The sequence below is a fragment of the Sorex fumeus genome, unplaced genomic scaffold, assembly GCF_029834395.1.
Source record: "Sorex fumeus unplaced genomic scaffold, SorFum_2.1 ptg000093l, whole genome shotgun sequence".
NCBI lineage: Eukaryota > Metazoa > Chordata > Mammalia > Eulipotyphla > Soricidae > Sorex > Sorex fumeus.
In genome coordinates, this window is record NW_026606150.1 from 6,152,969 (window position 1) to 6,167,510 (window position 14,542).

General features: G+C 68.8%; 1 protein-coding gene across 2 annotated transcripts; it reads left to right on the top strand.

The window, feature by feature from the left end:
• Positions 1 to 486: 486 nt before the first annotated feature.
• On the top strand, positions 487 to 13,311 carry GRK2 (G protein-coupled receptor kinase 2). 2 transcript variants are annotated; one of them, XM_056131643.1, is made up of 21 exons: positions 487 to 740; positions 6,289 to 6,365; positions 7,261 to 7,334; positions 7,424 to 7,525; positions 7,661 to 7,735; positions 7,810 to 7,871; positions 8,024 to 8,075; positions 8,275 to 8,366; positions 8,534 to 8,633; positions 8,843 to 8,921; positions 8,991 to 9,121; positions 9,206 to 9,300; positions 9,854 to 9,961; positions 10,070 to 10,136; positions 10,664 to 10,764; positions 11,332 to 11,398; positions 11,480 to 11,575; positions 11,671 to 11,833; positions 11,926 to 12,062; positions 12,154 to 12,267; positions 12,348 to 13,311. In XM_056131643.1, exons 1-21 carry the CDS (start codon positions 628 to 630, stop codon positions 12,510 to 12,512), a joined length of 2,070 nt encoding a protein of 689 aa, XP_055987618.1. In that variant the 5' UTR covers positions 487 to 627; the 3' UTR covers positions 12,513 to 13,311. The 2 variants fall into 2 exon arrangements, with proteins under 2 accessions (XP_055987618.1, XP_055987620.1); XM_056131645.1 differs by having other exon boundaries at positions 12,157 to 12,267.
• Positions 13,312 to 14,542: the final 1,231 nt, after the last annotated feature.

The following is a 14,542-nucleotide window of genomic DNA, read 5'->3' on the forward strand; positions in this document are numbered from 1 at the left end:
CAGAGCTGGTCGTGGGGCGCCCGGGGTGCCTGCGCGTCCACCTCCCGAGGAGGACCCGGGCTCGGCGCGGCTCTGGGACCAGTCCCCGGGGCGGAAATCGGGCCGCGGGGTCCGGCTGCAGGGCGGGGCGTGGGCGTGGGCGGAGCGGGGGGCGCGGGTCCGCGCCCGGGGGGGCGGGGGTGGGGAGGAGGGTCCTTCGCGGGGCCGGGGGCGCGGGGCGGTGGGGGTGGGGTGGGGTGGGGTGGGGGGCAGGCGAGCGCGCTCGGGTCGCGGCCCGCGGCTCCCCGCCGCCACCCCCCACCCCGGCCCGGGTGCGGGCGCGGGGTGCGGCCGGCAGGGGGCGCCCCGCCCGCGCCCGCCGCCCGGCCCCTCGCGGGCTTCGCTGGCGCCGTGCGCGGCAGGCGGGGCCGGAGGCGGCGGCGGCGGCGGCGGCGGCGGCGGCGGCTCCTCGGAGCGCGGGCGGCGGCGGCGCGGCGCGGCGGCGGCGGCGGCGGCGGCGGCGGCGGCGGCGGCCCCGACTGCAGAGCGGCGGGAGCCGAGCGAGCCGGGCCGGGCGCGGGCGGCGCCATGGGGCGACGCGGCGTGTGAGGCGGCGAGCGAGCGGCGGGCGGGCTGCGGGCCGCCAAGATGGCCGACCTGGAGGCGGTGCTGGCCGACGTGAGCTACCTGATGGCCATGGAGAAGAGCAAGGCCACGCCGGCCGCGCGCGCCAGCAAGAAGATCCTGCTGCCCGAGCCCAGGTGAGCGCGCGCGGCGGGGGGCGGGGGCGCCGGGGGGCCCGGGGCGAGGGGGCGCCGGCCGCGGTCCCTGCCCGCCCGCGTCGGGGCGGGATGCTGCGCCCCCCGCCCCCGCCCGGCGCAGGGCTCGGCCCGGCGCCGCACAGGTGGCCGGGGAGGGGCCAGGTGACCGCTGGGGCTGCGCGGTCCCCGCGGTGGCCCGAGCGGTGGCGTCGGGCCGGCCCCTCCCGTGGCCGCGCCTTGGTGTCCCCCGCTGCGGACAGCGGCGGGGACCCTGCCTGGCACCTCCTCCCCCGAGGCCGGGCCTGCCGCCCGCGTCGCCCCGCTGACCAGCCCCGGGACCCCGGGACGGAGGGGACGGAGGGGACGCCGTCCGCGTTGCGAGCCGGCCACTAGGGACCTTCCTTTCGTCCCCGCACATGTGCAATCGGGTTTCCAAAACGGGAACCCGACCCAGGGGGCAGCGGGGGGCTGGCCAGGGAGCAGCGACGGTTAGGACAGACATGAGTTCGGAGATGACGAAGCCGCAGGAGGAAACGGGGGGAGTGGGCCCTCGGGGCCCTGGGCGGGGGGTGGCCACGGGCTCACCCCTCCTTTGGGTCGGGAGTTCTGCAAAGTGTGAGGTGGGGCCTTTTCTGGAACTCTCTCTGCGTTTGAGTAATCTGCCCAGCATGCACTGCTGCCGATGGGGGCCCCGCCTTGGGCAGGCGCTGCAGGTGTTCGCACCCTGAGAAACGAGATGTTCCACTTCCCCCGGCCCCTTGGCAGGGGTGATGGGGCTCAGGGGGACGAGGACGGACAGGACACCGGCTCGTCATCTGTTGTGACGCGTGGCATCTCCCTCGACCCAAGAGTCCACTGTGCAGTGGCCAGGATGCTCGCTGAGCTGTCAGGACAGGGGCACAGGAGACCAGGGCTCGGGTCCCGTCTGCTGTCCGCTGTGACAGGTGGACGCGGGCAGGGCCAGCACTGGGGTGCAGCCCCCTTGGGCTCCTGCTCCACACCCCAGCGGGAGCGACGCACCCTGCGCCGGGCGATGCCCTGAGCATGTCTGGCACCCGCCTGGCTCAGCCCCTTGGCAAAGGGCTTTTAGGCTCTAGCAGCGGAGTGGTGCTGCGGGCTCGGGTCAGCCATTGAAGAGGTCGAGGCTGCCCGGGGGCCGCCACCGTCGGGCCCCCAAGGCCCTGACCCGCTCTCACACTTCTGCTCTCTCCTGTGGACACATGGAGAGCCAGCCTCACCCCCGCTCTGGAGGCCAGGGAGTGGCAGGGACCCCTGGCACGGTCAGCTGCTTCTCAAGGTGCAGCCCAACGGCCAGCAGCTGGGCCAGCTCTGGGCCGGCCTGGTCAAGCGGTGGCAGGACCCAGGGAGCTCCGTGCCAGCCCCCCCACGAGGCCGGCCCCGATGGGCCATGACCAGGTGCCCTCTGGAGCCCTTCCCACCTCGGGGTGGTCCTTCTCGGTGCCCGGTGCCCAGGTTGTGGCTTGGCTGGGACTGGCATCGCGGCCCTGACTTCTCCGAGCTGGGAAACGCCAGCCACTGGGCACCGTGCCCCGTGCGGTTGGCACCAGTGCCTCCCCTTCTGCCATCCTCCAGAGTCAGGAAGCAGAGCCGTTCTTGGCCTGCCCGGGGAAGACAGGAGCCCTGACCCACCGCCCACCCCGCCCCCCGCACCCGCTGCCCGGGTCTGTGGTCTGCGCCTGTCCCCGCAGGAACTCAGGTCGTGTAATTGGCGTCATTTGCTTAATGTGACCACGGAGGCCTCGGTAATTAATCTCGGGGCTCCCCGCGGCGGAGCCTGGCCCGGCGGTCCCAGGAGCGGCCCGGCGTCCCCGGGGATGGTGGCAGATGGTGGCGCGGCGTCTCTTGCAGCCTCCACCGGCCGCCTCGTCCCTCCCCAGGGTGGCCGCCTCCTTCCTGCCTCGCTTCCCCGGCCGGCCGGCTCATCCTCTGCTGCTCCTCTCCGCTTAACTCTCCGCCGCCCTGACTTCCTGCCCTTGATTTGCGGGCGGAAGGGGTGCAGGGCACGTTTCCTCCCTCCGCGCTCTTCCCGCTGAGCTGCTCAGCCTTTGCCCCTTCCCCAGAACTTTCCATGCCCCACCCCTGAGCGGAGACACAAAACCCCAAACCCCCCAAAGCTGGCTTGCCCACCGGGGGCCTCTCTCCAGAGGGAGCCGAGCCCGACCCTGGAGCTGGGGGGCGGACAGTGCCCCTCCACGAGCCCCGAACCCTGTAGTAAATCCCCATGGGGTCAGGGTGGGTCCCCGGGCAGCTTGCCACGTGCCCGGCCCCCGGCCCAAGCAGTGGGCGCTGTGTCCCCTGCGGGCCCAGTGAGGACAAGATAGAGCCAGGACCGAGGGCCCAGGGAGGGTCCGGGGGGGCCCCTCGCGAGCCCTCGCCGCTCCCCTGCCACCCCCATGTCGGGGTGGGTCCCCGGCAGCCCCGCTGTGTCTCGTGTCGCGTGTGTGCAGGACCAGCTCCCAGTGGGTCGCCCTGCTCTGCCTGACAGCCCCAGGGACAGTCATTGAGGAACATTAATAAGGAGCCCCGGGGGAGGGACTTTCTGCCACTGCCACTGCCGTGCCAGGCTTCCTGGAAGTGCCCGCAGGGGTCCCCGCCATACCCCCGCTGCCCCCAGCCCCTGGGGCTCCCAGGAGTGTGCAGCCGTGCTGCAAGTCCATCCTGAGGCCCACACCAGAGTTTGGCGAAGGGCCCCCAGTCCACCCGGTCGCCGTCACCCCAGGGGTCCCCGGGACAGCCTGGCGCTTCTGCCATGAGCCCTGGGCGCAGCCCCAGCACTCACCCTCACACCCCGCAGCGCTGTCCCCGGCCCCCCGCGAGTGGCAGGGCCTGCTCCGAGCAGCCACTCCCAAGGGTGCGGCCGCGGGCATCTCCCTGCCATGGCGACTGGGCCTCTTGCCAAGGAGCCCCGCCACTTTGGGGTCCCGGGCTGCCCCGGGAGCCGGGGATGGCCCTGGCCGGGCCCCAGCGCAGGCGACAACCCCCTGCGGCTCTCAGCGCCCTGGGTTCATCTTTCATTTGTTTTTTTATTTAGTTTTTTGCTTTTCTTCTGGGCCACACCCTGCAGTGCTCAGGGATCACTCCTGGAGGGGCTCGGGGCACCTTCTGTGGTCACACGGTGTCGCCCGAGAGCGAGGCAAGAGCCCACCTGCTCCCCTTCCTCTCACCTTCACCTCTTTTATTTTGTGACTGCTGGGGGCCACTGGGGCGGGCGATGCGGTCAGGGCCGGACCGGTCCCTCAGGCGTCCGGAGACTCAGCCTTTCCTGGACACCCGCGTTTCCCAGAGGGGCTCCCCTGGCAGGCTGGGGCCGGGGGTCCTGGCTGAGAAGACACAGGCCGTGGCTCTCCTGCGCCCCATCTCCCCCCATCCAGATCTGGGAGCCATGTGCCCAGGACTTGGGGTGACTGGGATAAGGGGAGCAAGCACCGTCTGGACGCGGAAACAGCCCCCCAGGTCAGCTTATTGCGCCCGCAGCTCTCATCGAGGGGACCCAGACCCCAAAGCTGCCGTTGGGGGGGCTTCCCTTCGGGTCTCTGCTCTGCTGACCTCGTGCAAGGGTGCTGGGCCTGTAAGAAAGTAAAGGGCCAGAGCAGGCCGGCTGTGTCCTGCGAGGTCCGGATCCCCGGCCTCACCGGGGGCCTCGGGTCGCATGAGGGCAGCGTGGCTGCAGCTCTCAGGCATTCTCCTTCCTGCTAGTGGTTGCTGGGGTCCCTTGGGGGGTCTGGCGTTGCCGTGCACGTCACCTGCCTCTCCCTGGCAGCTGTGAGCCCTGCCCCTGGCCTGCCCCCCACGGGCGCCTTCCGCCCTGCTGTACCCAGAACCCCTGGCTCCGGCCGGAGCAGGCCCAGGAGCGTCTTTCTCGGGGTTTCCAGGCGTGCCGGGAGCAGCCATGCGTGGGACTCCGGATGTGTCCCCCGAGAGCCGCAGGTAGCAGCGTGCCCTGGGCGGGGCGGGGGCGCCCAGCTGTGGGAACCCCTGTAGGTTGTGAGGGCACCTCGTCGCCCCGCAGAGGGAGCCAGCCCAGAGCCAGCCCAGGGTTCCGGTGGGGGCAGCTAGAGGCCATCATGGGCGTCAGACCGGCCCTGTGCCCGCCTCCTGGGCAGGGGAGGGGCCAGGGGCCCAATCCAGGGCCGAGGCTCCCCGCGGCCCCCCGCCCCCCACTCCAGGCCGGGAACTCCCGCCCTTCCGAGCCGCAGCCACCTCCCCCCCCTGCCATTTCCTTCCCTCCCTCCGGCCCCCCCACCTCGGGGCCTCCGCCCGCGCCCCCACCTGAGCATCCCCCGCCACCTCTGTCTCACCCTGGCCCCAGCCTGTCCCATGCCCCAGGTGCCTGGTCCCCACATCCTGTTTGCATTGAGGCTCCCACGGCCTGGCCGGGCTCTTCTCACCTCTCACATGCCAGCCCCAACCGTGGGTCTGCTCTGCCCACCATGGGCACTGCGGCAGGGGGTCAGGACACTGCCGTGGGCATGAGGTGCCCAGTTTCCAGGTCCTCACCAGCTGTGCGGCCCCAGTGACCCCAAACCCTGAAGGTCATGGAAGCACTGTGGGGGGGCCCTGTGTCGGCCCCAGGAACCCCGTGACAGGGACCCCCACTGTGATCAACCGGGAGGCCAGCAGGGCTGCACTGAAGGTGCTGGGGGAGGGGCAGAGAAGGGGGTGAGACCCATGCCAGGGAGCACGGGGTGGCCTCCAGGTCCCCCAGCCGCCCAGGGCTCTGCAGCAGCTGCGTGGCCCACGGTTTGTGTTTTTAATCACTCCTGACACCTGAGACCCGGGCCAGAGTGATAGCACAGCAGGCAGGGCGCCGGCCTTGCACGTGGCCAGCCCAGGTTTGGTCCCCAGCACCCCTTACCATCTTCTGAGCAACGCGGGGCGTGGCCCCAAGACAAAGTGAGATATACTTCCCACATCAAAAATCTGGTGTTGGGGCCAGAGCGATAGCACATCGGGGAGGGTGTTTGCCTTGCACACGGCCGACCCGGGTTCGATTCCCAGCATCTCACAGGGTCCCCTGCGCACCACCAGGAGTAATTTCTGAGTACAGAGCCAGGAGTAACCTCTGAGCATCGCCAGGTGTGACCCAAAAAAGCAAAAAAAAAAAAAAAATCTGGTGTTATAAAGTATGCAGGTAATGGTTTTTAGTACATTCACGGCCTTTGTAACCTTCCCCACTGTCTGATTCCAGAACATTCTGTCACCTCCCCCCCAAAAAAAATAACAAACCCACCCACTCACTGTTGCTCCTTCCCGCTGTGGCCCACGCCACGCACGGTTCTCTTTGCTCTGGCTTCTGGGGACCCTTCGCAATGATGGCTCATTGTGTGGCCTTAGTGTCAGACCCCCGACCCAGGTGCCACCCCGACATGCCAGGGGTCCTTCACCTTCCGTTCCCCCCGTCTCGGGGCCTGGCCCTGGAGATTTGCTGTTGTGAGGGGACAGAGCCTGCTGGGCAGGGTCTTGGGGGGGTGAGCCACACCCCCCTGGAGCCCTGGGGCCGGGGGTCACTGCGGCCATTTGTCCCCAGCATCCGCAGCGTCATGCAGAAGTACCTGGAGGACCGGGGCGAGGTGACCTTTGAGAAGATCTTCTCGCAGAAGCTGGGTGAGGATGGACAGACACCCCCTCCACCCCCACCCCCACCCCCCGCCCCTGGCTGTTCCCGGCCTGTTCCCGGGCTCGGCCAAGAAGCCTGCGAGGACCAGGCGGGGGACGGGCCGCCGGGGAAGTTCCTCCTTGGGGTTTTTGTTTTTGAGAGCGGCAGCTTCCCCTTGGCGCAGGCACAGCTGCCGGGCCGCTGGTCGCGCTGACAGGAAGGGGCGGGGCCTTCCTGTGGCGCCTGCTGCTGTGTGGGCCCGGCCCCCCCACGCCTCAGCTGCCGGGGAGCAGCCTCCCCGCGGCCTGGCTGGACGGGAGCCGGGGAGCCAGTCCTCTGGCGCTGCGCGGCCTCGGGGGAGGCTCCCTGCCCTGCTCTGGGCCTGTCTGTGGCCTCCTCCGGGCCAGGATTGTGGAGCTGGGGTCACCCCACCTGCCCGGGGTGGGGGGCTCACCTGTGAACTCCAAAGCACAGCCTTGGGGCTGGAGTGAGAGCACAGCGGGGAGGGCGTTTGCCTTGCACGCGGCTGACCCGGGTTTGATTCCCAGCATCCCATATGGTCCCCTGAGCACCGCCAGGAGGGATTCCTGAGTGCAGAGCTGGGAGTAACCCCTGTGCATCGCTGGGTGTGACCCAAAAAGCAAAAAAAAAAAAAAAAACAGCCTTGATGGGCAGGTGCCTGGAGGGGGGCAGCGGGCACCCCGTGGCACAGGCCCAGGCCACCATCTACCACTTCCTGGGTAGGAGCAAAGTTTCACCTCCCTTTCCCAAGGCCCCTCTGAGCCCACCTTCCCTCTCCAGAGGGGGCCGGAAGGGGGTGCAGAATGGGCACCTGGATCCCAAATGGGACACCAGGGCCAGTTCTGCCACCGCCGCAGGTGACAAGCGCCCGCACTCTCGCAGGCTACCTGCTATTCCGTGACTTCTGCCTGAAGCACCTGGAGGAGGCCCGGCCCCTGGTGGAGTTCTATGAAGAGGTGAGCCAGGCTGCCAGCTGGGGTGGGGGGGGCAGGGGTGTCGCGAGCCCGCGCCCCAGTCCTCGGTGTCACCCCGGCCCTGTGTGCAGATCAGGAAATACGAGAAGCTGGAGACGGAGGAGGAGCGCCTGGCCTGCAGCCGGGAGATCTTTGACAGCTACATCATGAAGGAGCTGCTGGCCTGCTCGCACGTGAGTGCCGCCCCCGGGGGCCGGGGCAGGGGGCTGGGGCTGGATGAGTGGGTGGGTGCGACCCCAGGGGGCTTCGGCGAGGTCTACGGCTGGCTGCGGGGCCACAGCACTCACGGCCCCCTCCGCCCTCCCCAGCCCTTCTCAAAAAGCGCCATCGAGCACGTGCAGGGCCACCTGGTCAAGAAGCAGGTGCCTCCGGATCTCTTCCAGGTGGGTGCGGGGCTGGGGTGGGGGCGGGGGGGCTGGGGCCCACTTGGTCACTAACCTCCAGTGTCCGCCCTTAGCCCTACATCGAGGAGATCTGCCAGAACCTCCGAGGGGACGTGTTCCAGAAATTCATCGAGAGGTGAGGCGGCCGGGCCCCTCTGCCACCCCTTCAGGCCCCCGCACCGCCGGGCACCAGCACCCCAAAGCCTGTGGGTGGTCTGGGGGGCCAGGGACCCCCTCGGCCTCCTGGTCGCCCCCCGCCCGGGACTGAGCCCGGCTCTTCTCCTGCAGCGACCGGTTCACGCGCTTCTGCCAGTGGAAGAACGTGGAGCTCAACATCCACGTAAGTGGGGGCCGGCCTCAGGGAGGTGGCCGGGGGGGAGGGGTACTCAGGGAGGTGGCGGGGGGGGGGGGGGGGGGGGGGGGTGGTGCCAGGACCTCGGGGGCAGCTCAAGGCAGGTAGGTGTGGGGTGAGGGGCCCGGGGTCGGGGTGCCGGGCTGCGGCCCAGCCTCCTGTGGTGACCCGGCTGTCGCCTCCCCAGCTGACCATGAATGACTTCAGCGTGCATCGCATCATCGGGCGAGGGGGCTTCGGCGAGGTCTACGGGTGCCGGAAGGCCGACACGGGCAAGATGTGAGCCTGGGTCTGCCGGAAGCCGGAGGGGAGGGTGGGGGGGGCACCACTATCTGCAGCCCCCCTCACCCCCAGGCGCCACCCGCCCCTGCCTGCCAGCTGCTCCCCTGCTCTGTCCTCGAGGTGTGTCTCCCACCGGGATGCCCCTGACCAGCCCCTCCCCCCAGGTACGCCATGAAATGTCTGGACAAGAAGCGCATCAAGATGAAGCAGGGCGAAACCCTGGCCCTGAACGAGCGCATCATGCTGTCCCTCGTCAGCACGGGGGTGAGCGCCGGCCCGGCAGGGGGCCGCTGGGGGCCCAGGTCCTGTCCACCCTTGCAGGGAGTTCTGGGAGCCCCAAGTTCTGCCGCTCTCCGGAGCCCCCCCGCTCCCCCACCCCCGACAGTGGGCGCTGGGAGCCTGGGGCCCCCCTGCGCTCGCCCCCTCCCGTCCCCGGGTTCTGCCTGCCCCCCTGAGCCCCCTCCCGTCCCCAGGACTGCCCGTTCATCGTCTGCATGTCCTATGCCTTCCACACGCCCGACAAGCTGAGCTTCATCCTGGACCTCATGAACGGTGAGTGGCGGGCTGGGGCCCGCCGGGTGGGGGCGACCCCAGGAGCTGAGCCCCCACTGCCTCCCGCAGGCGGTGACCTGCACTACCACCTGTCCCAGCACGGCGTCTTCTCCGAGGCCGACATGCGCTTCTACGCGGCCGAGATCATCCTGGGCCTGGAGCACATGCACAACCGCTTCGTGGTCTACCGGGACCTCAAGGTGAGGCGACCCCGCCCCCACCCTCCACCCTGCCTGCACCGCCGAGGGTCCCGCCCTCCTGAGCCGCTGCTGCTCCCCCCACAGCCGGCCAACATCCTCCTGGACGAACACGGCCACGTGCGCATCTCCGACCTGGGCCTGGCCTGCGACTTCTCCAAGAAGAAGCCCCACGCCAGCGTGTGAGTGCCCCTGCCCTGCCCACTGTCCGGACCCTGTACCACGCCCACGGCTGCACCTCTGTGTGCTTATGAGGGCACACCCTGCCCACTCCCTGCCCTGTAGCGAGGGCACGGGCCGCCTATTCCCCGCCCCCTGTGCCACCTTGAGGCCACGCCCATCCCCCCGCCCCTTGCTAGCTTCAGGTCACGCCCATTCCCCCCTGTGTTAGCTTGAGGCCCAGCCCATTCCCATCTCCTGCACCACCTTGAGGCCACGCCCATGCCCGCACCTTGCTAGCTTCAGGCCACGCCTGTTCCCCCCCAGCTTGAGGCCCCGCCCATTCCCAGCCCCCTCTGCCACCTTGAGGCCCCTCCCGCCCCGCCCCTTTGCTAGCTTCAGGCCCCGCCCATCCCCTGCCCTCTGCTAGTTGAGGCCACGCCCATTTCCCCACCCCTGTGCTACCTTGAGACCACACCCTGTGCATATTCACCCACTGTGCTACCCTCACCAGTTCGAGGGCGCCCCACCCTACCGCCCACTGCCCAGCCCACTCCCCACACCCTGCTTTCACAGGGGCACCCACGGGTACATGGCCCCCGAGGTGCTGCAGAAGGGTGTGGCCTACGACAGCAGCGCCGACTGGTTCTCCCTGGGCTGCATGCTCTTCAAGTTGCTGCGGGGGTAAGTGCCCCAGAGTGTCCCCGACCTGGGCTTGAGCGGAACCAGCACCCAGGCTTGGCCCAGGAGCCCGCCTGCCCTCTGACAGGGCCTCCTGCCTCTCTTGCCCAGGCACAGCCCCTTCCGGCAGCACAAGACCAAAGACAAGCACGAGATTGACCGCATGACGTTGACCATGGTGAGTGTCCGGCCAGCCCAGGGGTGCTGTGTGGGCCCACGGGGGACAGGTGGGCTGGGGTTGGGGTTCCCCTGGGCGTCAGGGTCATGGGTTCTTGGTTTCCGCCAATCAACAAAAATTTGGCCCTCAGGGCTGGAGCAATAGCACAGCGGGCAGGGTGTTTGCCTCAACCCAGATTTGATCCCTGGCATCCCATATGGTCCCCCCAAGCTCCGCCAGGCGTAATTCCTGAGTGCAGAGCCAGGAGTGACCCCTGAGCATCGCTGGGTGTGACCCAAAAGGCAAAAAAAAAAAAAAATTGGCCCTTCTCTAACCTGTTCTGTGAGTTAGCATGGGGACCTGGGTGGGGACCTCTCAGTCGCCTCTGCCCCGGCCTCCGCCCCGTGTTTTGAGCCAGGGTGTTCATGGAGGCTCTGCCTGGCCCCTGCCCCGTGCCGTGGGGGCTCTGCCCTGGCCCCTGCCCAGTGCTGTGGGCCAGAGTGCCCGTGGGGGCTCTGCCCGGCCGCAGCCTCTCTCCCTCCCCGCAGGCGGTAGAGCTTCCCGACTCCTTCTCCCCCGAGCTGCGCTCCCTGCTGGAGGGTTTGCTGCAGAGGGACGTCAACCGCAGGCTGGGCTGCCGCGGCCGGGGGTGAGTGTCGGGTGGGCGCCCCCACAGGCTGGGTGCCCTGTGCCTGGCTGTGTCCGGTCTCTGGGCCCTTCCGCGCCGGGCCTCCTGGGAGATGCTCGTGGGCGGGGACCCATTGGGCAGGTTCAGGGCCGGCCAGGCAGCCTGTGGAAAGGCAGTCGGGATTCTTCTCTCTTCCTGCCTTGCTGCTGCTCTGGTGGTGACCACGGGGCAGGGCCCACCTGGATCCCTCCCCAGGGGGGTATCATTCCTTTCGCTGTGCTCCCCGAGGGTGCGCCCCAGGACTGGCTTTGTTGCTCACCCCGCTGTGTCACAGTGCTCGCGCTCATCTTCCTGAGATAGCGCAGGTCCCACACAGCGGGCTGCAGGGGCATGCGCCAACATGGGGGGGGGGGACACTCGGGTTCCAGCCCCTGCGCCTTTCCACTGGCCCCAATGCCTCGGCTGTTGCCGCCATTGAAACAAAAAGTGTGGACCAGGTAGCTTAGGAGCCGCTGCTTCTCCGGCCTCCCAGCCCACCCTGGCGGACCCTCTGGCCTAGCCCTAGCCCCCAGCCCCGTGTCCCCCCAGGGCTCAGGAGGTGAAGGAAAGCCCCTTCTTTCGCTCCCTGGACTGGCAGATGGTGTTCCTGCAGAAGGTAAGGGCCTGGGGCCAGGCCAGGGGGTGCTCTGCAGCTCTGCCCCGCGTGACCGACGCCCCCTCCCTCCCCCATCTGCAGTACCCGCCCCCCCTCATCCCCCCGCGCGGGGAGGTGAACGCGGCCGACGCCTTTGACATCGGCTCCTTCGACGAGGAGGACACCAAAGGAATCAAGGTACCTGCGGCTGCCGGGCTGCCCGCCACGCCCTCGCGCCCGCCCGGCCCTGCAGACGCCTGCTCAGGCTGACCCTGTCCGTGGCCCCCGCGCAGTTGCTGGACAGCGACCAGGAGCTCTACCGCAACTTCCCGCTCACCATCTCGGAGCGGTGGCAGCAGGAGGTGGCCGAGACGGTGTTCGACACCATCAACGCCGAGACGGACCGGCTGGAAACACGCAAGAAAACCAAAAACAAGCAGCTGGGCCACGAGGAAGGTGGGGCGCGCGGGTGGGTGGGCCCAGGAGGGAGGTGGGGGGGGGGAGTTGCGGTCGGGGCGGCGGGCACTGACCCGGTGACTGTGTGGCAGACTACGCCCTGGGCAAGGACTGCATCATGCACGGCTACATGGCCAAGATGGGCAACCCCTTCCTGACGCAGTGGCAGCGGCGCTACTTCTACCTGTTCCCCAACCGGCTGGAGTGGCGGGGCGAGGGCGAGGCCCCGGTAAGCAGCGCGAGGGGGGGCGGGCGGGCGGGGGTCCCCCGCCGCCGCCACCGCCGCGCGCTCACCGGCCGCCCGCGCGCCCCGCCCGCAGCAGAGCCTGCTGACCATGGAGGAGATCCAGTCGGTGGAGGAGACGCAGATCAAGGAGCGCCGCTGTCTGCTGCTGAAGATCCGCGGCGGCAAGCAGTTCGTGCTGCAGTGCGACGTGAGTGGCCCGCGGGCAGGGGCGGGGCGGGGCCGCGCGTGTGGGCGGGCTGACGCCCCCCCCCCCGCGCACGTCCGCAGAGCGACCCCGAGCTGGTGCAGTGGAAGAAGGAGCTGCGCGACGCCTACCGCGAGGCCCAGCAGCTGGTGCAGCGGGTGCCCAAGATGAAGAACAAGCCGCGCTCGCCCGTGGTGGAGCTCAGCAAGGTGCCCCTGGTCCAGCGGGGCAGTGCCAACGGCCTCTGAGCCGCCCGCCCGCCCGCCCGCCCACCGCCTTTTATAAACCTCTAATTTATTTTGTCGAATTTTTATTATTTGTTTTCCCGCCAAGCGGAAAAGGTTTCTTTTGTAATTATTGTGATTTCCTGTGGCCCCAGCCTGGCCCAGCCCCCAGGGAGGGGCTCGCTTGCCTTGGCTCCCGCTGCCGCCCACCAGCCACCGTCCGCGCCCTCCGTCCCGCGCCCGGGGGTCTCCCGCTCCCACTGTCTTCCCGAGGGGCGAGTCGAGGCGCCGCCTCGGCCCCCGCCTGGTGGCCCGGCGCCCCCGGGGAGGCCACAGCGACAGAGCCTACTTGAAATTGCCCACCGCGGCGTGGCCTCCCCTGCCAGGGCCGGGTGGCGGAGGGGGCACGGTCCCCCTGCCCCAGGGTCTCCACGGGACTTGGGCTCCTCGTGTCGGAAGCACCCTGGGACCCGGCCACCCCCATCCTGACTTCGCTGGACGTGGGCGGGGCACGGGCTGGGCCCCCGCCGCTCCTCTCTCCGCCCTGGGGCCAGAGCTCAGGGACCGGGGAGGGGCACTCCTCGGGGCCACACCACAAGGGGGGCCAGCCCCGGCCACCACCCCGTCCTGTCAGCGCCAGCGCCCCGCCCCGCCCGCCGCATGCCCCCTGTGCCAGTCGCGCTGCCGTGTGGTGTCGCCCTCCCCTGGGGCTGGGTCGGCGCCTGCCCCCCACTCACTCCCGGGGTGTTTCTTTGCCGATTTTGAATGTGATTTTGAAGAGTGGAAAATGAAACTCCGCGTTTTTATAAAAAATGGTGCCTGACTCCTCGGCGTGTCTGAGTCTTGTGTGTGGCGGCTGGGCCTGGCCCTCGCGGGGCATGGGGCAGCAGGCCGCGGCTGCCCGTGCCCACACCCCCTGCCCTCCAGGCCCCTCTCCGGGGTCTGGGCCTGCCCCTGGCAAAGCTCGGGGCCAAGGCCAAGCTGAAGGAGCAGCAGCGCCCAGGCAGAGGCCGGGAAGGCTCTGATGAAGGGAGTGACCAGCAGTCACTGCCAGAGGCCTTGTCAGGACGGGAAGGGGTGGAGAGCCAGGTCCACGCTGTGGGAGAAGGGCCAGGGCCCAGGGGAGAGCAGAGCCAGGGGAGAAGAGGCAGCGGGGGTCCTGAAAGCTCTGTGGTTGGGGGGTGGTAGCAGGAACAAACCCCCCAAAGAGCCAATGGATGGGGAGTTGAGAGGGGCATGGGATTCGGAGTCCAGAGCCACCAAGGGTGTGGGGGTCCGGTCCAGGCGCTTGCCTTTCCTGTGGCTGACCCCATTCAAGCATCCCATGTGGTCCCTGAGCACCACTGGGAGTCATGCCTGAGCACAGAGCCCAGAGTAAGTCCCGAGTATCACCAGGGGTGGCCCAAGAAAGTATGTGGAACGAGGCTGAAGTCTGGTAGGGAGACGAGATGGTGCAAAGGTCCAGAGCACATGCTGGGTATGTGGGAGCCCCAGGAACGTGGGTGCATGTGGCCCCCCTAAAGAAAACTAGATGTCAGGTCAGACAGTATGGGGGTAAAGGGCTTGCCCAGACACAGCCCAGTTTGATTCACGGCACCACACAGTCCCTTGAGCACTACCAGGAGTGATCCCTGAGCACCTCTGGGTACAGCCTGGGTGATCCCTTCCACCCCTGCACCGAACCTCCTGCCTGGCTGGCTGAGACGCTCTCCAGCTCTCCCCCTCAAATGAAAAATCCTAAGTGGGCACATGCCTGCGAGTCAGACCCCGAGTCCAATTCCAGGTCAGCTGCAAAGACAACCAGCAGGGCCGCTTTCAGGTTCTGAGGCTGTAGACCACAGGGTGGAGTGGCAGCCTGTCCCGCTGCACGGAGAGGACACAGCAGACCTAGGGCTCCCGCCTAAAGACTCACTTCGAGTCATTTTGCCGGGGCTGGAGCAATAGCGCAGTGGGTAGGGCGTTTGCCTTGCATGCAGCCGACCAGGGTTCGATTCCCGGCATCCCATATGGGCCCCTGAGCACCGCCAGGAGTAATTCCTGAGTGCAGACCCAGG